This window comes from Stenella coeruleoalba (genome assembly GCF_951394435.1).
Source record: "Stenella coeruleoalba genome assembly, chromosome: 1".
Classification (NCBI taxonomy): Eukaryota; Metazoa; Chordata; class Mammalia; order Artiodactyla; family Delphinidae; genus Stenella; species Stenella coeruleoalba.
In genome coordinates, this window is record NC_137169.1 from 88,706,372 (window position 1) to 88,732,956 (window position 26,585).

General features: G+C 36.0%; 1 protein-coding gene across 3 annotated transcripts in view; it reads right to left on the reverse strand.

The window, feature by feature from the left end:
- The window catches only part of DPH5 (diphthamide biosynthesis 5), a 37,304-nt gene extending 10,958 nt beyond the window's left edge, over positions 1-26,346 (reverse strand). For 2 of the 3 annotated variants that reach the window (XM_079922800.1, XM_079922798.1), the window contains exons 1-4: positions 26,226-26,334; positions 25,843-26,000; positions 18,427-18,551; positions 11,542-11,650 (exon numbers count right to left, since the gene is read on the reverse strand). In XM_079922800.1, the coding sequence (XP_079778926.1) occupies positions 11,542-11,650; positions 18,427-18,551; positions 25,843-25,977 (369 nt within the window). In that variant the 5' untranslated portion in view covers positions 25,978-26,000; positions 26,226-26,334. Of the gene's footprint in view, positions 1-11,541; positions 11,651-18,426; positions 18,552-25,842; positions 26,001-26,225 lie in introns of all 3 variants that reach the window. The other variant, XM_079922799.1, reaches the window with a different exon arrangement.
- Positions 26,347-26,585: the final 239 nt, after the last annotated feature.

The window sequence follows — 26,585 nt, forward strand, 5'->3', positions numbered from 1 at the left end:
ACACTGAAGTTGTTATGTAAAGGTTTAATTATTCAATTTAAAGAGTGCCTGAAAGCATTTTTAGTAGCGCTGGAAAGCACTAAATGCTGGAAATTACATCTAGTCCTCTACTGTAAATTAGCTGTGTGATTGAAACAGCTCTGTGACTTCAGGAAATCACCTAACTTTTTTAAGTCTAAAGTTCTTCATTTGAAAAATGAAGAAACTGGTCTGGAGAAGGGATTATTGTCCCCAGGCTTCTCAGTTTTCAGAAGCTGCTGCAAGACGCATATAGGGAGGAAAGAGAGAAGCTAGGACATTCAAAGTCCTTCATCCCCCCATCACTGAAGAACCTCAACTTTTCTCAATTTTTATATGTTGAGGTCTTAAAAACTATCACCAATATTCATAATGGTGACTTTGAGATCCCAAGGGAAGGTTCATCGTATTCCTCATATGGCCACAACCTCCAACCTACCTACCAATAGGCTTTATTCCCAAAGTCCATTTGAAAATTGTCTGAAAAGGTATTTCCCCATAGAAGCCATGCTATCCAGTGGCAGTCGAATTCATAGTGTACAAAGACCCATGTAACTCTCAGAATTCAGTCATAAACCTTCCAGCCACACCTAACATGGTTTCTCTGTAATAAATGTATTTAGAGTGCCAATGTAAGATCCCTGGAATACATTCACCCAAGCTACAAGGACTAAGCCTAGCTCTGTTGAGGGCTTCTGTTATTGTTGTTGTTCTATAAGAGGCAAATCTGTCCAACAAATATTTTATAATAAATTTATTATAAATCATCCACTATGTGCCAGGCATTATGCTATGCACAGGCATAAAGTGAGAAGCAAAGCAGAGCTCCGGTCCTCATGAAGTATGCAGTCTCACTTATACCTTACATAGCAGGCAAAAGCTCTGGAGTCATGGCTCTGGTTCCTACTAGTTGGATGATCATGGTGACTAGTTCGGTGACTTTCAGGAGGAACTCCCTTGCAAAATGGATATAATAATTATAAACCTAATAATGTGTTTTGTTAAGGATTAAATGACATACTGTATGTAGTGCCTAGTGCCATAGTAAAGACTCAATAAATGTTAGGAATTTGATAATATAACAATGATAATGTTTATAATGATGATATGAAGATGTTCTAAAATGCTGTGTTGTGCTATAATCCAACTGCTCTCCTTACTGGAGTGAGCTCAAAAACATTAACAAACATTTGAAACTATGTTTATGATTTAATTCTGACAAGTTCAATCGTTTACATTCTTAAAAGGATTTTTGGCATCTCTGATCAGATTTTAAAATATTAACATTACTCTATTAAAAACACTTTAAAGGAAAACCATTAAAGAAAATTTCATATGCAACCATATATAAATACTTTAAATAGCTTTTCAATATTCTAAGAGTCATGAAAATATAGTTATGGAGGTAAATTCTTCATTCAGATATAAGGGGATAGATGATTTAAAAGAGAATTGAGATGCTAGTCACATATAAACATTAGTTGAAACACTTTATGTAAAAGCGTCTTTCAATTGTCTAATTTGGGGGATTAAAGAAAACCTCACATAAGCACTGCTTCCTAGGACCCTGATTTATAGACTGTAACCATTTCCATGGCTGTGGTACAAACTTCTTCAATGAATTCTGGAACATTATGCAAACAGTTTCGCCATTTAGATGTCAGTACCTCAAAGAACAGAAGGGCCAATTCCTTTGTGTTTCACAATTCAAGGACTTACCAGTAAATTACAAAAAGAAACTGGAACAAAATCATACAGTGACGAGAACTGAGGTTACAGAAGCCTAAGCACCTACCATCCTAAAAATGTAAGCCTTTGTGCTTGTGATCATTTTCCCCCAAACCATTATTGATGCAGATCTACATTTAAAGATTACAAAAAGTACTGTTTTCAAAAACAGTAGGTAAATACAGGCTTTTTGTGTGTGTTTTAACCTAGAGTAAGTTATAAGGAAAGCAGTTTATCTAACTTGATACTGGATCATGTTTTTTATCAATTGAAGACAAAAACTCAATTCAAAATGATTTACTTAATTATATATAAGGCACTAGTTAAGAGTGAAAAGATGCACAAGAAAGACAAATATGAGGTAATAAATACTAATAAAAAATTAGATATAAATTGTATAAGAGTTCAGCATTTCCCCCACCGAGGGCACACCTGAAGGTAACTTCTGAATAGACAGGATATAAGCTGGACCTTAAAGGATGGGTAAGATTTAGCCTGGGGAAATTGAACATGCAGAAGAATGAGATGATGTGAACAAAGTAACAGAGGTGGGAAATCCTGGGCAGTATTTACAGTGGCATTAACCAAGTATCTAGAAGTAAGTATTGCCTGACTTTGCCTCTAACAAGTATGTCTAATTCCTGACATCTTACCAGGTACCAATTCCTGTCAATTCTAGCTCTACAGTTTATCTAGAAACTATTAATTTCTTTTTCCTCTACCTTAGTTTGAGTTCTCAGTACCACCTGCCTGAATGACCTTAATAGTCTTAATTCATCTCGCTGCCAGTATTTCCTTTCTTTCAGAAGCACAGGTGCTATGAAAACTCCATTTTATAATTAGATTTTAATGCTTTGGTATTTTATATTGAAATGAAAATATTTTGTGATTTTTAGATTAAAAAGTATCTTTTCTGGATATGGAAAAATTAGAAAATTTAACTTGCTAAGAACTCTATCAAGTCCCACATGTATCTTTTATATATGTATATCCTAATCAGATCACTTAAATCTGTGAGGTAAAAGAAAGCTGAGCCAGCAGTTGTCAAAAAATGTACTACAAAACCATATAATCAAGAGTTACTAGTTTTTTATATAGAATACTTGCTGTTTTTAATCTTCACATGCATTTTGCTTAACATTGATAAAACACTGACTTTTGCTAACAGTAAGAAAGATTATACACATGGCTATACACTAGGTACACAGATAAAGCTGAATGACTATGTAGACAGAAGAGCAGCTAGATTTATATTTTCACATATAAATGAGAGAACCACATACAAATTAAGTGAAAGAATTACAACTTAAAGCATATAATTCCAAAGACAAGATTCAACTTGGGGTAGGGGGTGGGGAGGGGGAAATAAATAAGCAATTCAACTCAGCAAATATTTGTTACACATTATTTGTTACACATTGATTATATGTGCATGGCACTGCAATAAAGTACCATGGAAGATGTGAAGATAAGTAAATTAAGGAGTTTATAATATGGTAAGCACATAAACATATGCAAGCAACTGAATACTCTTATAGGATAGAGATTTACCAGGATTGTTTGAGTAGAAGAACGGCACAATCAGATCTATGATTTAAGCAGAAAACTATAAAGTGGAAGAGAATGATGGGAAGGTGGCTATTAAAATAGTGACTAAAAAAAGGAAATGGAAAGGAAGGAAAAAAAATTTAACATGCTCATGATTTAACAGGTGGTCAAAAAGAATTCCAAAGTGACTAAAAGAACAGAGAACTTATTAGATGAATTCTTCTAAGGTTACATAGTAATGTAGAGCTCTAATACCTTTATTACCCAGTTAAGTGTTCTTTGTACTCATTAGGTTTTATCATTTCTACAATAGTGCCTGGACAACAATGAAAGCAATTTAACGCTTCTGAAAACTAACAGTAAGAACTACTACAAGGTCAAAAATGCTATCACAATGAGTGTTGTGTTATTTAAAAAAAAGGAAGGAAATGAGTTCTTATTTTTTGAAAGTAATATACATTTTTCCCCAAAGTAGATATGTATTATATAAACAGAGGAACATATGGCAATAGTCAAGGTCACTCATGCAACAGTCAGCGAAAGTGGAAGCACTTCATAATGATGAGAAAATTATACAACCTTTTTCCCTGAAGTCAGCCACAACTGATAATGCAGTTTTTCGTGCAGAAATCATTGCTACCTGGTTTCAAACTGTCTTACTTATCTTTCCTTTAAAAATGTCTCAAGATCATTTCAGTCACCAAACTTTTACAAAATAATTAACATATTCTATCACCCAAATGGCTAACAATAAATGAAGTACCATGCAAAAAAATTATTTTAGGATCTGTAATTCCTTTTTAGCCTGTCAGATTCAGGAGAATGTACACACAGTAAGTGCTAAGTAAAAAGACTGAAAGAAAACATACCAGAATGGTAACTATGGTTACCTTCAGGTGGTGAGACTACGGATGCTTTTATTTTCTTCTTTATACTTACTGTATTTTCCTGATTTTCTATGCGTATATATGTCATTTGTTATCAAGAAAAAACGTTATTTTGTAAGTGGCTCTTCAAAAGCAGCAACAATAATAAAAGCAATTCTGATTCTGCATGATTAAGCTGCTAAATGCCTAACTTGAAGATTTCAAGAGAAGAAGGACTTGTTCCTCTTGTCTTTTGTGTACTGAGAAAAATCCCTGATTTTTCATTATCAGGAATGTCTAAATACAACCACCTTGTCTGGCTCTCGACAAATAAATGGATTTTTCTTTGACTAGAAAAATCCTCAAAATACAAATAAGTGTTAGAAATATCTGTTACTTAGGAATTTCAGGTAACATGATTTTAAAGTATACATGTTTATAACTAATATTTTAATTGCAAAAAAATCTTAAAATTAACTCAACGAAAATTTGAGTATCTAACATATCTTGGTCTATGTATCCTTTGCCTAAAACTGGAAAACAGGCCCGCTGTTTTTTTTAATAAATCTTTTTTTTAAAAAGTTATTTATTTATTTTTGGCTGCATTGGGTCTTTGTTGTTGCACGCGGGCTTTCTCTCCAGTTGCTGAGAGCAGGGGCTGCTCTTCGTTGCGGTGCGCGGGCTTCTCATTGTGGTGGCTTCTCTTGTTGCAGAGCATGGGCTTTAGACGCGCAGGCTCAGTAGTTGTGGCATGTGGGGTCAGTAGTTGTGGCTCGCAGGCTCTAGAGCACAGGCTCAGCAGTTGTGGCGCACAAGCCCGTGTGGTGCAGGGGCTTAGTTGCTCCCAGACCAGGGCTCAAACCTGTGTCCCCTGCATTGGCAGGTGGATTCTTAACCACTGCGCCACCAGGGAGGTCCCAACAGTCCAGCTTTTTGGCTTCCAAAACTACAGGATATCAGAACTTCGCTAGTTTAGTATGCTTCATACTTTTTAGTGACAAATCTTTTTTCCAAATGAATTCTTATATAGAACATCACTGATGCTAAAAATTGAGTTAAAGATAATGACCTGGCTCTTCAGGGATTTATTCTTTGTGTTTTGGTGTCAATTACTTCATTATGTGCAGAACCCTAAAGCATCTTCATAAATCATGGTGCACTTTGAAAACCACTAGTTTTGTTCAACATTCCTCCCTGTTCCCACCTCATTCCCTTGTAGTTAAGAAACTTAAGATCCGGAGCAGTTAGATGACTCCTTAGTTACCACCTGAGCAAAAAGAAAACCAAAACCTTTTAATTTACAGTTAAACTCTAAACCTTTTCCATTATATCCATTATACCTTTCCTTTACTAATTCTTCCCAATATGTAGTCAGTTTTTACCCAACATACGTATTGTAAGTCTTGTGTTAACTTATCTCTAGATAGCCAAGGTTTCTGTGGTATGTATGTATGGATTCATTTGTGTTTCTGTAATACCCTGCAGATGCCCCAAAGTGCCTCCATGACTCTCTAACTCTACCTTTCTCTCTTTTGGGAATGTCTTTTAACTTCTTGTCCATCTAGAAAACCCCTTATAATTCCTTTTCTAAACCACTTTATTGAGGTATAATTATCATACCATAACATTCACCCATTCCAAGTGTACATGAAATGATTTTTAGTAAATCTAAGTTGTGCAACCATCACTATATGCAGTTTTAGAGAATTTTTATCACTCCAGATCCCTTATGTCCATTTATACTTAATCCTGTTCTCATCCCCAGATTCAGCCAACCACTAATTGCTTTCCGTCTCTATAGATTTGCTTTTTCTGGACACTTTATGTAAATGGAATCATAAATTATGTGGTCTTCTATGTCTCACTTCTTTCACTTAACATACATACACTTATTATCTATGCTGGGACTACCAATTGTTCATAAGAAAAAAGGAGATACTTCAGGGAAACATCATGCCTTCGAGAGTCTGGGAGTAAGACAAACCCAATCCTATTCTTCTACATAATCAGTTCTAAGATTGATAATGGTCCTGAAAGCATACGAAGACTGGCACAGGGTTCTTAGGACAGGAGGCAACTTCTCTAGAAATGACAAGTTAATATAACCAACCAAAATGAGAAAACACCTGGGCAATGGTGTTAGAAGGGTCCAGCCCCATGGACAAGTCTATGGGGGTAAGGACCATGATAACTGTGGTAGTGAGATGGTAGGATCCATTAGCATACAGAGTCCGTTTCCTTTCCTAGGATTATCAGTAAGGCACAAATGGCTCTCTACATCTCCCTAAATCTCAATTCTCTTAATAGACACTGCTCCTATGTATCTACTTCTTTTAATCGTCTATTGCACCCTACCCTCTCCATGAAGTCCAAGCCCCCATCACCTCTTCTCTAAAAGACTGCAATAAACCTACTAATTGATTTCCTCACTTCTAGTCTTCCCTGGCAGAAATTCAATCTCCACATACCAGCCAGAGATATCTTTTTAAAACACTTACCAGATAAAGTATTTGCTCTGTTTAAATCCCTCTAAAGGCAGTTAGTCTATATCACTTAGAATAAAATCCAAATTCCTGACAGTGTATTAGCCTAGTGATCCAACCCTACCCACCTATCCAGCCTCAGATCACTCCTCTCCTTGCCTACTACTCTCCAGCAAGCCTTCCTTTGGTTCCTTTAACAAGCCAAGCTCATCTCCGCTTTAGGGTCTTTGTCCAAACTGTTCCTTCTGACTGGGATATTGTTGTTCCTTCTGACTGGGATATGGTTGTTCCTTCTTGATTCATATCTAATCTTAAATGTTACCACCCTGAGAGACCTCCCCTGACTACCCAACTATAGTAGTGACCTAGTCACTCTCTAAACTAGCAGTCTACTTGAATTTCTTATACTTGCCACTACCTGACTTTATTTTTTAAATTTGTTATTGCCTCTTTTTCCTACTAGAATGTAAACTCTTTGAGAGCAGAGACCTTCTTGGTCAGGTTTACCACCATATTCAAAGAAACTCAGTAGGCAAACAATAAAAGAAAAACAGTATTTGTTGAATAAAGACATCACTATTCCTCTTAATGATGTCTAACTTGGCAACCTCTAATATACTTTCCATATAACAAAAACAACAATTTCATTAGGTATATGGGGTTTGTGGTAAGGAAGTATATTTACGGCATGCCTAGAATAGAATGCATATCAACTGGCTATGTATGTGTTTGTGTGTGTGTGTGTTTGTGTGTATGTTTGTGTGTGTGTAGAAGTGTTAGTCTATGCAACTACTTACCTTCATAGATACTGATAATCAAGAATCTTCTGTTGGTTAATAAACTACGAAGTTAATAAAAAATACTCAGTGGTCGATTCTGAACTATGCTGCTTTAGAAAACAAAAAAAACCAAAAAAGATAGTTCAAAAGGAGCTGATAAATGATTGCTAAAAAAATTGTACCCATTCTCAGGTTAGGAATTTCATACTACTCCTCTTTAACCTAAGGTAAAGATGTTGGAAAAGTATATACCATTCAGGTCTGTAACCTTACCCAAGCAGAACTTCTGTTTAACAACTCGATGGCTGTTTTTCAATTCATAGGAAAGCTCTTTCACATAGATGACAGAATGCCTTTCGAAAGGGGTGCCCACTTCCCTTTTAGAAAATTGAGCAAGAGAGCATGGCAAGGTAACCTGTTAACACTCGACATTTAGCAAGCGTATTTCTGGGAACTAAAACGTACTTTTCCAATTCTGCCATGCTAAAAGAATGACAGTGCAGTTTTTAACTTTCTAAGAAATTTTTTACCTGCCTAGGTTGATGAATCTCAAAGTGTGGTGCCTGTACCAGCAGCTTCAGCATCACCTGAGAACTTGTTGGAAGTGCAAACTCTCAGACCCCTACTCCAGATATACACTATATCAGAAAATCTGAAGGGAAGGCCCAGGAAACTTTAATAATCCCTTTAGGTGATTCTGATGAATACTGAAGTCTGAGAACCACTGGTATAGGTTATTGTTTTTCCATAAATGCTAGTCCAAAGAGTAAAGAGAAAAAGACGAGCTATTATAAGGGGACTTTGCCAAAATTTTTGCATTATGCAGGATATCCATATACATTTATTTTAAAATTTAAGTGTGCTATGCATATGATTATTTTTTTTATGTCTTTTATCTTAGAAAACTATACAAAGGAATCAATAATTACCTCCTTCTCCTGGGATATGAATACCTTGGGTGGTACAAGAATTATACTTCCATAGAGATTTCATAAATACAAAAGACAGAAAATAGAAAGGTACTTCCTGTTTTTCACATTAGTAGTAAGTCATTTCATATCCAGATTAGGGAACAGAACCAAGATGGGGAAACAGTACTTTGTGGCTGCTTAGAGAAATCCCATATAAAACTGAGAGAAAGCTAAATTTAAAATAATAATAATATATGTAAATGTGGATATGATCTTGGGGGCTTATATGTATGGAGACTGTCAATTCTCATAGTAAATTCCCTCTCAAATACCTTCACCCATTTTAAATATGAGAACAATAATACTGCACTTCTTTATCAGTGTGGGTATCAGAGGGAAAGGGTCACCCTAGTCTACCTTTACCCAGTCTGGATAACAGATTTACATAATAAAGACAAAGATCTTTTAAAATATTTATGCCTTATACCCTGAGAAAACCATAATTCAAAAAGAGTCATGTGCCACAATGTTCATTGCAGCACTACTTACAATAGCCAGGACATGGAAGCAACCTAAGTGTCCATCGACAGACAAATGGATAAAGAAGATATGGCACATTTATAAAATGGAATATTACTTAGCCATAAAGAAAATGAAATGGAGTTATTTGTAGTGAGGTGGATGGACCTAGAGTCTGTCATACAGAGTGAAGAAAGTCAGAAAGAGAAAAACAAATACCGTACGCTAACACATATATATGGAATCTAAAAAAAAAAAAATGGTTCTGATGAACCTAGGGGCAGGACAGGAATAAAGACAAAGACACAGACACAGAGAATGGACTTGAGGACACGGAGAGGGGGAAGGGTAAGCTGGGACGGAGTGAAAGTAGCATTGACATATATACACTGCCAAATGTAAACTAGAAAGCTAGTGGGAAGCAGCTGCATAGTACAGAGAGATCAGCTCGGTGCTCTGTGACCACCTAGAGGGGTGGGAGGGAGACGCAAGAGGGAGGGGATATGGGGATATACATATGCATATAGCTGATTCACTTTGTTATACAGTAGAAACTAACACAACACTGTAAAGCAATTATACTCCAATGAAGATGTTTAAAAACAAGTACACTTAAAAAGCAAAAAACTCTAAACAATAGATTATTAGAAGATAATTTAGAGCAAAATATGATGGAAAGGGGCTAACTAACCTTCTTCACCAGAAATAAAATTAAAACCAATATGAAAAAATATATATAGTCCCTTATATATAGTCCATTAGCTTAAGATTTACACATTTTTGTCTATCACAAAATTTATTCCTCTCTTTTTTTCCTTTCTCATGGCAATCATTCTTAAATGATTAAAAGATAGCATGTCTAGAGGAAAGAATATTGGACTGAGAATCACTCATGAATCTGAGAGTCAAGAATTCAATTTATTCCAACACAGAAATGTTGGGAAAAAATTTTAAGTGTAAAAAAGACTTGAATTGGCAAGGTTTTTTTAAAGTATGCCTTTTATTAGAAGACAAAACAGACAGCAAAGTTCTTTGCCAATTTAGATGTAGTCATAACTAAGAGGAAGTAATGAATACTGAAAGGTGAATCATTTATACTTCTTCTCTGGTTCTTCAGAACCAAAGGCAGTATTTCTGGGATGCCTGGCCAGGATTAGTCAATTAAAGTGAGCTACTCTTCACAGGTAATACAGAAAATACAGGTCCCTCTAAAGCCACAGACACAGCATTGGGTACCAAGGCTAATGTAGCTTCTTGCTGTAAACAGCTACTTTTTTTTTTAATGGATGAATTAAATAGCATTTTATTGACCCTCAGAACAAAAGAAAAGAAGAAGTGTTTTTTGAGATTTCCTATATATACAACTAGCAATTGAATTCAGAGTCTAGGTGATCCATTGGCTGTGAGTTGTCTCGTTGTGCCTAATAATCAGCAGCTCTTATTCTGTGTGGTATCACACCTTTAATTTGGGACATCTAATTAGTGTGTAGAAAATTAAAAACTGCCTTTATCAGAATAATCATGCCAGTACTTCATAACTGATAGTAGCTTTTATCCATGGGCTTCACTAAAGCATAGAAGTATTAATTAAATTTTATGGGATTATATTTCCTTTAAAATACCTGTGTAGAAAGGATCAAGCTATCTTTATATTTCCCAAGAGATTAGAAATACATAAATGATTCCCAAAAAATCTTTACTATTTTTTCTTTTATTTGATTTTGAGAATATTTGAGAGACTCTTGACTACTTTTCTAATGGACTCTCCATATATATGATCAAAATACTTAAGATTTCATTAAAATAAAATGCCTGTTTCATATTCCCAGAGAGGAAACCAACTAATACGGCCAATAGTTCTCAGTTCATGCTGTCCCTTACTTTGTAAACAGCTATTTTAAATTATGCATTCCAGGAAGATATACTGGGAAATACCTATTTCATAGATTCTAAGATGCAAATTTTTTCCTGTTATAATACATCTGAAATAGGAATGTGTCTTGACAATCAATAAAGTCTTAAAACTACTGTTGGCCACAGGCAGTCACAATTGTCATGGATTATATATGTGTGAACATCAGAACACAGATATCAAACTTGTAAAATGAATGTCAGCAGCCTGGAAGAAAATATTAAACACAGTTATGGAGTGCTCCTTTAACTCCTCAGCACCAAGATTTCTGGGTTAAAAACAACTAACTTTACATATCAATAAATGCAAAGCTGGCTTAAAAGCCTAATATCACTGGTTTTTAGCTCTTTCATGGATTATTTTAAGAAATGCTGCATCACCGTGCTCTTAATAGCACAGAAAACAATACTGGGTGGAAAAACATGGGTCTCAGCAATGCAGAGTAAGTCATTTGGAATAATTTTAAAAGGTTTTAGGAATACTTAACCAATTTAATTTGGTTATATTCCCTTTTTTGTATATTACAATTTGGATATAAAATTAAAATCTTTCTCTAGCTAAATTTCAATGATCTATTCCAGTGAGGGGAAAAGAAGTCTAAGCTATGGGAAAATTATTATAAAAAAATCTAGTATTAAAAAACTTAATACATAGTCTTATATAAAATAATAATGTCTTATAATTCATGAAATACAATAAAATCTATGGAAATTTGTAGAAAACTAAAACATTTTTGCTAAATACCATAAAAAAAAACCCGTTCTTTTGTAGTATTACCTGTAAACCGCAGCAGCCTACAGCATTCATTATGGAAGCATTGTGAATAACTCGGTAAGGGATTCCCAGTTTTGTTGCTCTCAGAATAAGATCACTATGTGTTGTAGCTCTGTAGTGAGAAAAGATCAGGTTGGATTAAACTAACCACAGCTGACTTTTTAAGACAGTAAAGCCACAGCATTTCATGAGCTCAAGTCAATCAAAGGGTCAAGGACACTGCTTTCCCTCAAATATTTCGAGGCACCTGCATAACACTTTCATCTGGGTTTCTGGGCAAGAAAAGTGTAAGTTTACACAGGCCCTGTACAATGTTGAACTGCACCTTTAACACTCTTAAAGCAGCCTTGGCAGCTACAGAAAAAAGGGAACTTTTAACTTGCTCTTTTCCTCCTGTTAACACCTGCAAAAGACATCTGTGGAATATTACTCAGCAACTGAACTCCTGAGTAGCAATTCTCAAATGTTTTGGTCTTAGGGTCCCTTTAAACTCTTAAAATTTCTGCTACAGAGTTCCAACTTATGGCACTAGACTTCCTCCTTGATTTCTGCTCTATTTTGAAGGCTTTGTTTCTGTATAAGGCACAATTTACAGAACAGTTTCACAGCCTGTAGATCAGAGTTCTGACTGATATATTCCTAGTTGGATTTTATCTGTCTAGCAGTCATTTTATTTATAACTGTTTTCAGCCTGGTTGTTACTGTGCATAATTAGTATGTGTAAGGGTGTGCCTATTCTGCCTGCTGCCTTCCTTTTTTTGAGATAGATCTAACGATTATAATTAGATAGATTGGGGTAAGAGAGAATACATATAAATATGAATATGGATACTGTGAAACTTAACCCCATATCAATTTAGAACTGCATTATTAAAGGCATTTTTCCCCCTTGATGAAAACTCCAGGCACTACTGGGGAAAGCAACATTAGCATGTTTGAGAAACTACATACAAACAAGCAGAACCTGTCAACTGGTCAATGCATACCAAGTAGGAAGATCAAGGGCTTTCACCCCACGAGGCAGTCAGAAACAGATTAAAGAATGCCCACCAGGGAAGTCTGTTTTAAATCACACACATAAAATACAAACTACTATAAAAATAATCCTTAATTTGATTTAAAGTAAGCTTTTAAAAAATAATATAAATGCCAGTTATAAGTTTTTAATATCACTTTCAACAGAATTTCACTATTTAACACTAAGCTAAGGGAAAACTGAATCAGTTACTTGGTGAGTTATTTAAATAGATGAGCAGAAAGAAAAAACTGGTTTAAAATTATTCTCTTTTTATCACAAGTTCATTTAAAACGACCGGATGTGGTTGGTGTACTATGAAGATTTAATGACCTGGCAAAGTGATTTGATTTTGTGAAACTGATATAAATGTGATTAAATTAGCCTTTCAGATTTCTGCTATGAAAAACTGTGATAAAATTGGTATTTTATCATCACAATTACCTAGATTATATTGCTTCATTAAAAAAAAAGAACTGTATGAACCATGGACTTAACACCCTTATACTGGGCATTCCTCCAGGTCCGTGGCTCATGAAAATGTTTCACTGTAGTGACTGGGAAAGTGTGTGCGTGCGTGTGCACACGTGTGCACTGCCGTGTGTAAAGACAAATTTATTACTATTTCTGGGCATGTGGCTCTATCTAAAATCATATATACTTATATACACACACATATAGTTCTAGATAGAGCCATATGTCCAGAAATGGTAAATGTTTCTTAATAATATACTTGGAATTGCTCTGAAGGCAATTTCAAAAGAGGAGATTCAAGATGTTGTGATTGGGCTTTCCTGGTGGTGCAGTGGTTGAGAATCTGCCTGCTAATGCAGGGGACACGGGTTCAAGCCCTGGTCTGGGAGGATCCCAGAACTGCTGAGCCCGCGCATCTGAAGCCTGTGCTCCGCAACAAGAGAGGCCGTGATAGTGAGAGGCCCACGCACCGCGATGAAGAGTGGCCCCCGCTTGCCACAGCTGGGGAAAGCCCTCACACAGAGGCGAAGACCCAACACAGCCAAAAATAAATAAATAAACAAATGTGGGGTTTAAAGAAAATAGAATATTATTTAAAAAAAAAAGAATGTTGTGATCAATGGAATCAATAAAATGAAATTCATAAAGGTGACAATTTGTATGTATAAGGCTTAGTATGTCCGTTTTAAATTTTATTTTATAATAACATTAATTTGCAGAATGGAAGAAATTAAATGATCCACGTTAAGGCACATAGGAGACAGGTGAATAAAGGTATATTTGTGTGTGTGTATGTGTGTGCATGTACCATGAACATATTACAGAGCATATTAAAATAGCGAATGGAATAAAAACAGAACCATCTTTAGAAAGAATTTGTTTTTTGTTTTTTAATTTATTTATTTTTGGCTGTGTTAGGTCTTCGTTGTTGCATGGGCTTTCTCTAGTTGCAGTGAGTCAGGGCTACTCTTTGCTGCAGTGCATGGGCTCTCATTGCGGTGGCTTCTCTTGTTGCGGAGCACGGGCTCTAGGCACATGGGTTTCAGTAGTTGCAGCATGCAGGCTCAACAGTTGTGGTGCATGGGCTTAGTTGCTCCGCAGCATGTCGGATCTTCCCGGACCAGGGATCGAACCCGTGATCCCTGCATTGGCAGGCAGATTCTTAACCACTGTGCCACCAGTGAAGTCCAGAAGGAATCTGTTTAATGATGACCCTGTTCAACTGCTCTTTATGGGGACAGAAAGCTTAAGACTGTCATCTCTCACATGACTGAGTCAGATCTACTGATGCAGAACATTTTTAGAGTCATTTACATTATTTATGTGATTAACTTCCACATTCCTTTTAATAACCTAAATTAAAAGGGCAAAGATGAGAACTACACCAACGGACTTAACTTACTTTCAATTACCTTCTCCATGAATTTAAGATTGCTGGAGATAAACAGTGCTGATGGATGCACAATAATGTGAATGTTCTTAATGCCACTGAACTGTACACTAAAAAATGGTTAAAATAATAAATTTTTAAATATTTTAAAAATATTAGAAAATTTTTAAAAATTAGAAAAAAGAATTTAAGATTGAGTAAACAGTTTTCCCTTCTTTTTGAAATTTTTATTCAAGTAAGTAGAAAGGGGCCTAAAATTAAACAAAGTACAATTTTTTGGTCATATATATATATATGGAAGAATTTCAGTGCCTTGTTGCATTCTGTATTCCCTTCCTGGTTTATCCACTTAATTAATTCAAATTCTAATTCTTCAAGGCCCAATTAAAATTTACACCTTCCTTACCACCCTGTCTCCAGCTACTATATCCCAACAGTAATCCAGTGGATAAATGAAAAATAACTACAGTTACAGTAAATATTATACAAATCCAAATACAAGGTTATATATGATTAGTCACTGACATAGGGAAAATTAACTGGCTAGAAGTTTAAAAAAAAAAAAAGCACTTACTCCTGAATAAAATAAGGGAGGATTCATGGAAGAGGTGGCATCTAAGCTGGGTCTTAAAGAATCTATTTCACTAAATAAAAACTAGGAAGAACAGTCTGTTTAAGGAAAAAGCACGAGCAAAGACATGGAGAGCGAATACTGTAAAACATTTACAAAATGGCAAAGTTATACAATTTGGCTCTACCATAGTCAAAAAGAAGAGGAGCCAAAGGAAGAAGTAGATAAACTGTTAAAAGATTTAAGGCCACGAAGGATTCTGAGTAGCGTCACAGCACTTTCTCTGGGCCTCGGTTTTTTCATTTACATTGAAGTTTCCCTTCCATCCCTCCTTCCTTCCACCCCAACCACCCCCCATCTTACCCCACAATCTTACCCCACAATCTTCAACTATTAAACCAGACCTTGCTCAAGCACCAACTCCTCCATAAAATAAAGCCTTTAAGTTTACACACACTTTTCTATCCTCATCTTCTACTTAACCTTTCAGCAGTACATCAAAGCTGACCACTCTTCCTTTTCTAAAACATTCTCTTTTCTTGGCTTCTGTGACAGCACACTCTATCGGTTTTCCTCCTCCTCTGCTCTTGAGAGACCATGAAATGCCAGTTTCCTAGGGATTGATCATCCTAGGTCTTCTGTTCTTGCTCTTGTTCCTTCCTAATGTGATTCCATCCACTACTCAGGTTTTAAATACCATCTAGATACTGATGACTTCAAAAGTCATATAACTAGGATAAATCCTCCCTTGAGCTCCAGTAGCAGATATCAAACTGTCTATATGACATCCAAAATTTAAAACATTTCCAGAACCAATTCTTGTTTCTCCCAGCCCTTTTTCCTGCTGTTTTTCATCATTTCAAAAAATGGCATCATCAACTACTCAGTTACTAAAGCCAGAATCCTTGAAGACTTACTTCTTTCCTTTTCCTCATCTATTATATACATCCGAGCATTTTTCCTTCTAATTTTTTCCCAGTTTGTCTTTTTCTCTCTTCTACCAGAGCCACCCTTGCCTCCCTAAAACCCATTCACCCAAGCATTCAGAGTGATCTTTTAAGAATGTCAATGAGATTGTGATTATTTGCTGCTTATAATCCTCTAAAAGTTTACCACTGTACTTCAAACAAAATCCCTACTCCCTCCAAAGCCTTACATGTCTGGATCCCACCTATCTATTTAACTCCTTCTCAGGTCCCTTTTTCCTTCACTCACTGAGCTCCAACCACTCTGGCCTTTCAGTTACTTGAATACATTCTTGCTGTTCCCTCTGCTTAGAATGTTCTTCCCTTCTGCTTTTCCTTTTACTTTTTAGACACCTGCTTGAATATCACCTCCACATGAAGGATTTTCCATATGACCTTGCATAAATAAGTCTGTTCCTGTTAGTCTCTATTTTTTTTCCTTTACAGATTTATTGATTTTTTTAATTTATTATTTTTTTCTTCAACTAATGTCAGTCTCCTTTACTAAACTGTAAACCCCATGAGTTATCATCTAATATATATCCAGCACATAGGAATGCCTGTCATGAGATAGGTGCTCAAAAGATATTTGCTGAATGGATGTCAGTCCAAATACACCTGGTCCTCCTTTGTCATGACCTCAGGCAAAATATTAACAATTCTTTCAATTAATATTTAATTGATGTCTACTATAAGCCCAGTATTGTGAAGGAAGCTAGGGAGATAAAAATGTGAAGGGCAGCCTACAAATCTAAAGAGTAAATATACAAATAAAAAAATACTTTGTGAGGTAATATATGAAAACTAACATCAGCAGTTAGGAAGAGATATAACTTCTGGTTGGGTTAATTAGGAACTATATCACAGAGAATGTGATGTTTGAGTTGGGCTTTGAAAAATGAGTAGGTTTCTGACAGTCAGAAACAGGGCAAAGGGCGTTACAGATGAGGAAAACAGTTTGAACAAATGCATGATGGTGAGAAAGCATGACGATCAGGGAAGGGCAAACTGGTTGGCGTGAGTGTGGGTTTCAGTACAAGACTGGCAGGACACCAGTAGAAGAGCAGGCTAGACAGTATTTTTCATGTCTGGCCAATGATGGAGCTAATAATAGTCTAATTTTGAGCCCAGGTGAGATTTTAAAATTGTGGATCTACAAACATGAATTTGATCACAGCATAGGTAATGAGTTAAGAATCTACACCTGGACCAGGTAAATGGTTACTATATTAAATTAGTATAATGAGAGCTTGGATTAGGTAGAATAGTGGCTGCCACAGAGGAAAGGAATGAAAGGATATGAAAAACATGGTAAAACAAAAGTCAACAGCAGTGCTCTCAAACTGTGTGAAAGGCCAATATTTTTTAAGTTCTAAATTGTCATGGAACATTAGTTTTGTAAAATGCAAAAAAAAATAACTATTAGAATAATAAAATAATACAAAATACAAGCTCCAAATTTTTATTATTAGTTTCAGCAGAGATAAAATTATTTTGTAAAATTGCTATAAAAGTTTCTAAATGCCTACTTTCAATTTCTGTAGTTATCTCATCATGGACTGGTAAGTTTGTGGGCTGGCAATAGCCTGCAAATCTCACTTCAAGTAGCATGGGTTTACTGGACTTCATCAGTGACCGGATACCATTTGCAACTAAGTATCATAATGATACATAATCTCTGGCACCTCATATTGATATAAATTACTTTCTTTTTGACAGACACATGCACATGTAACTAACAAGCACAAAACAATTACATGCACATGTAATTGTTTTGAAAAATATCCTTGGTGGTGGGTTCACAGTGATTTAATTGTCCTTATGTTCCTTAAACCTGTGACATAAATCCTGGGTCACCAGCTGGAGAAAAAGAACTGTTCTGTGTGGCTTGACATTAGAGATTGATGATGCTTGACTAGACAAGTATAAGCCCATCTTTTTAGTAATGGGGAAGAACAGAGCTCCCAGTGGATATAAGAAATTGAAATCTGAGGCTTGATAAATGATAAATTCAAGGCAAGTAAAGTGACAACAGTATTGCTAAATAGTAGATGATTAAAAAAGAAAAAAAAAGCCGAGGACAAAGCAAGCAGAAGATACTTGCACTTACCTGCAAAATAAATGGCAGGTACAACTCTTGATAATGTAATATACTTATTTAATAATGATATACTAGTTTAGGTTATTTGAAGGCCCTAAGTGACTTTCTAAAAAAATAGCTGAAGCAACGATATAAACTTTAGAGTTGACACTTGATAATCAATGTAAGCGATACATGATGACATCCTTCCCCAATAAATTTTCTTCATTAATCTCAAAGACAATGAAAGTTTAAACTACAAAATTTTAGACAGAGCCTAGGTAAACAGTCCCCTATCAGGACCTGGAAGATAAAGTTTTAAATGTAATAAAAGAATTCTTAATGATTAAAAAAGTAAATAAATTAAAACTCAAAATATCTCCTTTGACTTACCCAAATGGATCACCAACTACAAGGAATGCGACATCACTGATATCAGCATCCTTTAAAATATTATTTGCTTCCTGTTCCACTTCTTCTCTATCAGCGAGAATCAATTTTCTTCCATAAAACTCTTCCTATAGATTTAAGTCCAATATAAAAATGAGACACAGGTGACCATTTCAACACACACACACACACCCCCCTCTCTCACACACACAAAACAGTCTTTGTCTGGGGCCTGTGCAAATCTTGGCAACCATCCAAACAGATCATTGACTACAACTCTTCAATGAGATAGGCTTCTGTATCATGTTGCAATTAAACTCTGTCTTTGGGGCTATCTTAATATCCCAAGAGGAGGTAGACCTCCTAACACCTCAGGCTCTTTGCATTTCAAATTAACCTCTAAATTTGGGTCTAATAGACCACGCCAAACATTGTAGGATGAATAGCGAACATGTATGCATGAGCCTGACTTCAGAAACACAGTACTGCAGAATAAATATATTAAACAATAATTATACACATACATGGTAGCTGGGTTTGATTAAATTTTCCTTGGGAAATCTATGAGACCTTGACTAAAAAAGAAGATAATTTCAATGAGAAACAGTAGAAAATTAAGATTTAGTTGTTTACAGAACCAGCAAACATTCCTGCATAATTGCAGGAAAGACTAATTTAAAACTGTATTTCCTAGTTCCTGCTAAAAAAGGCAGAGCTGCAGGAGCAAGAAAAGAATTCTAAATATATAAGAATTCTCCATACAAACTGCTTTGTGAACGAATCCGCAGAAGTTCAACTCTAAAGCACAAACCCAGGAGGGTGACCTTAACTGGAATGGCAGCATGGAAGTAAGAGTGTGCTAGTTGTCATGGGGTAGTGGTTACAACCTATTATGCAAGATCATGAATCTTATAACAGATTTCCTGTGGCGTAATATATTGAATATAACTCAAATATAGTAAAAGTGGATGCACAGATAAATAATACTATTTCTTACATGCTGAGAAGTTTATTTTTGTCATAAGGATTATATCATATGTCAAAAGTTATAAGGATTGCTGTAATGGAAGAGTATCTGCTACTCAGTAATATTTGTCAAGCAAATGAGTAAATGAACAAATGATTAAGCATTTGAAGATAAAGGCTACAGTTTCAACTGTGATAATTACTTCCTAATACTTAACTAGAATCTGTTCCTCAAATGTGAAAAAAGATTATTTCCTTTTCTCTGAATATCTTCTTAGAGATAACGTTCCAGAAGTTCCCAATGACAATGATGTTTTCAGAGATGAAAATGTTTTATTTTCACTTGTACCACATATTTTTTCTTAATCCTTCATTTTTATACAACTTACTTTTATTTTGTAAGCCCAATAAACTTAACAGTTGTAGAGGGGACTTCCCTGGTGGTGGTTAAGAATCCACCTGCCAATGCAGGGGACACGGGTTTGATCCCTGGTCAGGGAAGATCCCACATGCTGTGGAGCAACTAAGCCCATGCGCCACAACTACTGAGCCTGTGCTCTAGAGCCTGCAAGCCACAACTACTGAGTCCACGTGCCATAACTACTGAAGCCTGCGCGCCTAGAGACTGTGCTCTGCAACGAGAAGCCACCGCAATGAGAAGCCCGCACACTGCAACCAAGAGTAGCCCCTGCTCGCCGCAAGTAGAGAAAGCCCGTGTGCAGCAACAAAGACCCAATGCAGCCAAAAAACAAAACAAAACAAACAAAAAACAGCTGTGGAACATTTATATTCACATATGTAAGAGAACACACATATGATTATTGAAAACTGAAGGAAACAATGTTCTTTTCTGAACTTCTAACATTTCTTAAAAATCAAGGAGTCACATGTTACTAGGTTAATGCTGGCAGTAATCCTATCCAATATTTTATAAATGACTTAACAACAGAAAACCCACTCTCTCCTCAAGACTTTTATCATGATCACTTCATATTTATCACTTACCCTAACCCAAGAAATATTTCATTATCGAATTGAAACAACAGATTATTTATTTTTTTTAAAACATCCTCCTTAAAGAGAAACACACATTAACACCTCAATATAATCAAAGGTTGATCCTCTTTAAAAAGAATGTTTAAAAAAAGGAAGAGATCGCTAAAGCAGAAATAGACTGGTACTACATTATTTTTATCTTAACCACTTATTTATGTATTCGTTCAACCACTCATTTGAAAAATATTTCTGTGTACGACCTCCATGCCGAGCTCTATGCATGATGTTGGGAAACAGTGTGAATGAGACACACATGACCTCTGCCCTATGGAGCATAATGTCTAGCAGGGAATTAACTACCACATTATATGTGCTATAGGAACATCAAAGCTAGTCAGGGTCAGGAAAGGAAAATTTAAAAAACAAGCAGCACCATTTAACAAATGATTTTAAATTTATACTATATATTATCCAATGATTGATTAGACAGTTTTCGTATCTCAGCCCTAATCTTCTCCACTCGTGAAAATGAAGGTAAAACTCAAAATTAGTTCTTAGTTTTCCATTGGTGGGTTTTGTATATAGGGAAGAAAGTAAAAACTAACAGCTAAAATTACTTTTGGGTATTTCTGGAAGGATACACAAGAAATTAGTAATGATTGCCTCCAGAAGGAAGAACTGGGATAGAAATCTTTTGATGTATATATACCTTTTAGTATCTTTGAGTTTCAAACTATTTAACATATTACTTAGTCAAAAAGTAGAAGAGTAAAGGCTCAAAGTAGCATATGGAAACAAATGCAAGAACAAAATCTTAAAAAGAAAACAAAAACACTAACATTTAAAGTAGGAATGGAAAAATAAGGAGCTTACAAAGGGGACCGAGAAAAATGAAAAAGCAGGAATAAAACCAATAGAGAGCCATGTCTTGAAAGTCGGTTTCAAGGAATAGTCAACTATGTCAAAAGAAGTAAAACAGACAAAAATTCAAAACTATCCTCTGGAGTTCTCAGGTACTAAATAATTGTTCAATAAACAGAGAAGTATTTCAGAGAAATGGAATTCAGCTTGTAGGAGTCTTGAGACATAAGGGGACATGGGGGGACAAGAGAAGTATACTGCTTTTTCAAAAAGCTTTGGAAAAAGGAGAGAGAAACAGAATAATAACTATGGGGAAAAGAGGTTTAAAAAAGGAGAGTTTTCGGAATGGACAATACACTTGATCCTTGAAGAATGCAGGGGTTAGGGGTGCCGACCCTTCACAAAGTCAAAAATCTGAGTATAACCTATAGTCAGCCCTCCATATCCGTGATTCCTCCATAACCGTGGATTCAACCAACCTCGAATCAAGTGGTACAGTAGTATTTACTATGGAAAAAAAACCCCAAATATAAATGGATCTGTGCAGTTCAAACTCAAGTTGTTCAAGGGTCAACTGTATTTGACCCTTGAGAGGACAAAAGGATATTAATATAGATCGAACATAAAGAAGAAAGAATAATTGACAGGAGTAAGGTTCCAAAGGAACAGAGAGAAGAAGTTTGAAAGAAAACCCATCTAGATGGCATTAGACTTGAACAGGAAGAGAACCTCATCTTACAAGTCATTTTCTAAGACTGGAGGGAGGACAGATTCAGATTTAGGGTAAGGATAAATAGGAAGCTAATAAAGGTCATAGATGATGGCCTCATTTTTCTCAATGCAAAGTTCTTTACTGTTCTCTCCTATCCCTCCAATCTCAATCCACAGCAGTTAGATAGGAGGACAAGGAAACAGAGTTGGCTGGTATACCAAGGTGAAATATGTTAGGAAGAAAGGAGAAGGAACAATGATAAATATAATTAACACTGCCATACTCTACGTATGAAAGTTGTTAAGAGAGTAAATCCGAAGAGTTCTCATCACAAGGAAAACAATTCTTTTTCTTTTACTTTGTATCTATATGACATGATGAATGTTCACTAAAGTTATTGTAATCATTTCATGATGTGAGAAAGTCAAATCATTATGTCACTTATACACTTTAAACTTTTACAGTGCTGTATATCAATTATATCTCAATAAAACTGGAAGGAAAAAAAGAGGGAAAAGATACACCAGAGGAAAATGAAAGTTATTTTGGTGTTGCCCAAGAACAAGTTATAGCAAATATTTGTTTTTCTCCTCCCTGCTTTTGCTCACTATTATTTTTTCTTCAGCAAGGAATGTTCTTTCTCTTCCCCTTACCAAATCTTATCTATAGTAATAACTGTCTCTTGCTCTTCCCCTTATCAAATATCATCTATAATAACAATATCTGTAATAATACATTTACAATGGGCTTACTCTGTGGTCAGGCACTCTTCTAAGAACTTGTGCATATGAATTCGTTTAATCTTTACCACAATTTATGACATAGGCACTATTTTTATTCCTGTTTTACAGATAAGAAAAAGAGCAAAGAAAATTTAAATGACTGCCCAAGGACACAGAACATTAGTTGACTGCAGGACTTCACAGAACTGCAAATGGGGCATAGACAAGCAGAGATGAATGATCTCTGCTTTATGCAGGGTAGCTAGGGCCCCAAAGTTAGTCCTCGCAGGCCATGAGCAGCTTCCTCCATTTATCCTGAAGAACTATACAAATATTACCATTTTGTATTTGGACCATGATTTAAACAAAAGAAACAAAATAAAACAATTGAGATGTGTCGTTTGAAAACATAGCTCAAATTCCATCTGTTCCATAGTATTCCCTGACCAGCACAGCCTGAAGTGACCTTCTCTCTTACATGTACCTCAATTGTAATTAATACCTAGTAGCTATTTGAGATAGCTTCTACTACTTAATTGGTGAAAAAGTGTTGGCTTAAATAAAATAATCAAGTTCTTGTCAGCAATATAATTTTATAGTTTCTCTCTTCCACTACTGTCATGAATTGTTATTTACATCTTCCAGTATTGTTTAAGTTTTCCTGGGTAAACACAGATGAATCATGACCCACTTAAGAACAAAGATCATAGCTTATATCTCGTTGTATAACGTATATAGGTGCGTTATATCAAATCAGCACATAAGATAATAATTTAGCCACAGAAAGTGCCTAAAGAAATCCAAACTGTATATACCAAAACTAAAAGTCTTTCCTGGATTCACTGTCTCTAGTTTAATTAACTTCTGAATAATAGGGAATATATAAACGATACTACTCATCTGGCAATTTGAAAATAATAGCTTTCAATGTAAGAACAGATAAATTCTAGATTTCTTTAGCAACATCCATGTGGCCCTTTTTAAAAAAAAATTATTTTGTGTAATTAGTGATAAAAGGAAGCATATATTCATTGCAGAAAACAGAATTTTCCCATCTTTTTTTCACTGTATAATAACTATCTACAGTTATTGAGACCAGATTGTACGATCACATCTTAACAACTTTTCAAGTAATTTGTTTAAAAAAGAAAGAAAAGGTAGAAATTAAAGGAAGAAAGCGGCTGAAGATAAAGTGGTTCTAAAATTTTACTGGGCAATATAAGGCATGATTGTATTTATTCATACCTTACTTTATTCCAGAAAGGATTCATTTAAGGTGGCTGATGTATGGAAAGTTTTCAGGGAAGAACATGAATTGAGGACCCAGAGGGGCTCACGGAGAGCAGATCAGTAGAATTTTGTGACGGGTGGGATCCAGGATTGACCACTTTACTTGAATTCTAACTTCTCTGTAGGTGTTCTGTGACGTTATATTTTGTGAAGCTATTATCTATCCCTAAGAGTACAGAGACACAGTATGGTCAAAAGTGGTGGATCTCAACTGAGGACTGCTTTGGCCCATATTCTGGCTCTATCATTCACTATCTGTATGACCCTGGACAAGTTTCTCTGTGCCTCTAAAACTGCGAACAGTAATTAAAGAGTAATAATCCTGTTCTACATGTAAAGTGTTTAAAACAGTGCATAATAAGTGTTCTAAAAATATTAGCACTTTTTATTGTTGAGGAATAGAATTCTAGTACCTTAACAAAGTACATATAATTTACCTGTGAGGTTGAGCTCAGCCCCAGATCTTGACCCTGTACGTAGTAACTCTACAAATATGTTTTTTGAAAAAAAAAATAATACCTAAAAAAAACATAGCAGCCAAAATTAACATTTAGCTAGCACTTAAATTTGCAAAGCACTTTCAAATACATCATCTTAATAAATGATATAATCTTAATAGCCTTCCAACTGATTATTATCTCCATTTGACAAATGAAGAAATTGAGGTTTAGAGACGTTTGGAAATGTATCTGTTAACAACTCATGTTTTCTGAACGCTTTTGTGCCAGACGCTATGCTAAAATCCTATAAGGTAGGCATTTCTGTCCTCTTTTTACAAAGTAAGAAACTACAGTTAAAGGGCTTGTCCAAGGTCATATGTTAACATGTGACAGAGCAAAGACATAAAACCACGTCCAATTCTATAAAACTACTGATTTGTCTATGTTCTCTAAAAAGATTTTAAGTTCATTCTAATTGCCCTTTATCACTAATTACAGAGGAACATTTCTATCATCTTGAGCTTGGATATTCTGGCTCCATCTTAATAAACTGGAGCCAACAAATCAAAGCTGTTCATTAGACACAACTTTTATTTCAACACATGGCCAATCAAGTAGCAGCCCTTCTTTAAGATTTTAAAGAAACTCTGAGACCTTCAGAATTCTCTGGGCTGTGAATCTGAGAGGCCAGAAGACCTGAAATTCTCTAGGTCACCTTTTTCTCTGGAAGACTTGATAGACCAGACAATCCTAAAATGTTCTCCCTCCTCCTATAACATGTCCATCAATCTTATCATCTTAATTTACATTGTATTTGAAATTTGACAATGAACCTGAATTTGACCCGTCCTCCAAAATTTACTGAGCCCTTAACCAAAGCCAGGTAAATGTATGATATACTAGCAAATTCTACGGTTACTAAGTTCCAGGCTCACTCAACACATCCAAGTGTATAGGTATAAGCCTTACTGAGAGATGTCTATTCAAAGGTTAGATCTCTCTGGATATGATACAGACAGAAAGGCGATTACCATTCCCTATGGAAATACTTCAAAGGGGGGAGGTTTTCAGCTTGGTTCCTGAATACATTACCAACTCATTAAGGCTGTGTCAGAAAGGATTTCTTGTCTATCTCATGAAATACGGGATTCTGATAATTATCCCCAGGAGTGTAAAATAACTTTCCTATTTAATGGAGAAAGCTACACAATTAGGCTTGTAAAGTAAGAAAAAGCACCCTTTCATTTTCCAAGTCACTTGGTTAGTGTGTTATTTCCATTCTTGTACTCCTCAGATTCTTAATAATAAGCAGGGCATGTGTTTTAAAGGATTTGAACCAACAGACCTGAAAAATTCGGCTCAGCTTGGTGTAATAAAAATCAGCTGTTAAATATCGTTCTTCCCAGGAGGCTGGAAAGCCATAAGCACCTACCAGAACTTCCTTCCCTACAGTCAGGACTGAGGTATAGGCTTCCAGATACACTCGACTGCAGCGTCTTAGAACTTCCAGCCCCTTGACTGTGATGTCCTTGGCATCTCCCAGGCCCAAACCGATCATGTAAAGCATTTCAAAGTCCAGGGGGAGGGCGACTGCAGGACGAAATGAATAAGAAAATTAAGTGTCAGCTACATGGAGGATGCCTAAAATCTAGTGATGAACACTTAGACGAAAACCAAAATAGCACGAGGAGGGACGGCATGTCACAAGGAGGGAGGTTTAAGAACCTTACTTCAAGGCTTTTAAATAAGGACTGTACTGTTTATAAACAACCCTACCCACTTTCTCTCTTGTTACACAAACCTAGGATCAATTACCCTTTGAGAGAATCGTAGCTGGGTCACCGTCCTCCCCAAACTCCTATCTGCCGCGGTTTCCCAGAAGAAGCTGCCCACCCGGAGGATTTGCGCGGAGCGAGGATCCACGCTGCAGCCTCACCTACGGTGCCGTAAAGCGCCGGCGCTGCGCTTTGCGGCACTTTACGACTAGCTGGAAGTGATGGCTCGGTCCGGCAGCTGGCTGGGCACCCTTGTCCCACCGCGACTAAGAATGATACCCAGGCTGGTGGGGCGGAGAGGCGAAAGGTCAGCAAGTCGGAGGGAGTCTGACCAGTGCCCACAGCATGATCTTTGGGAACGGACGAGGCCTGCCCGCGACCCCCTATGTTTAAGCCCCCA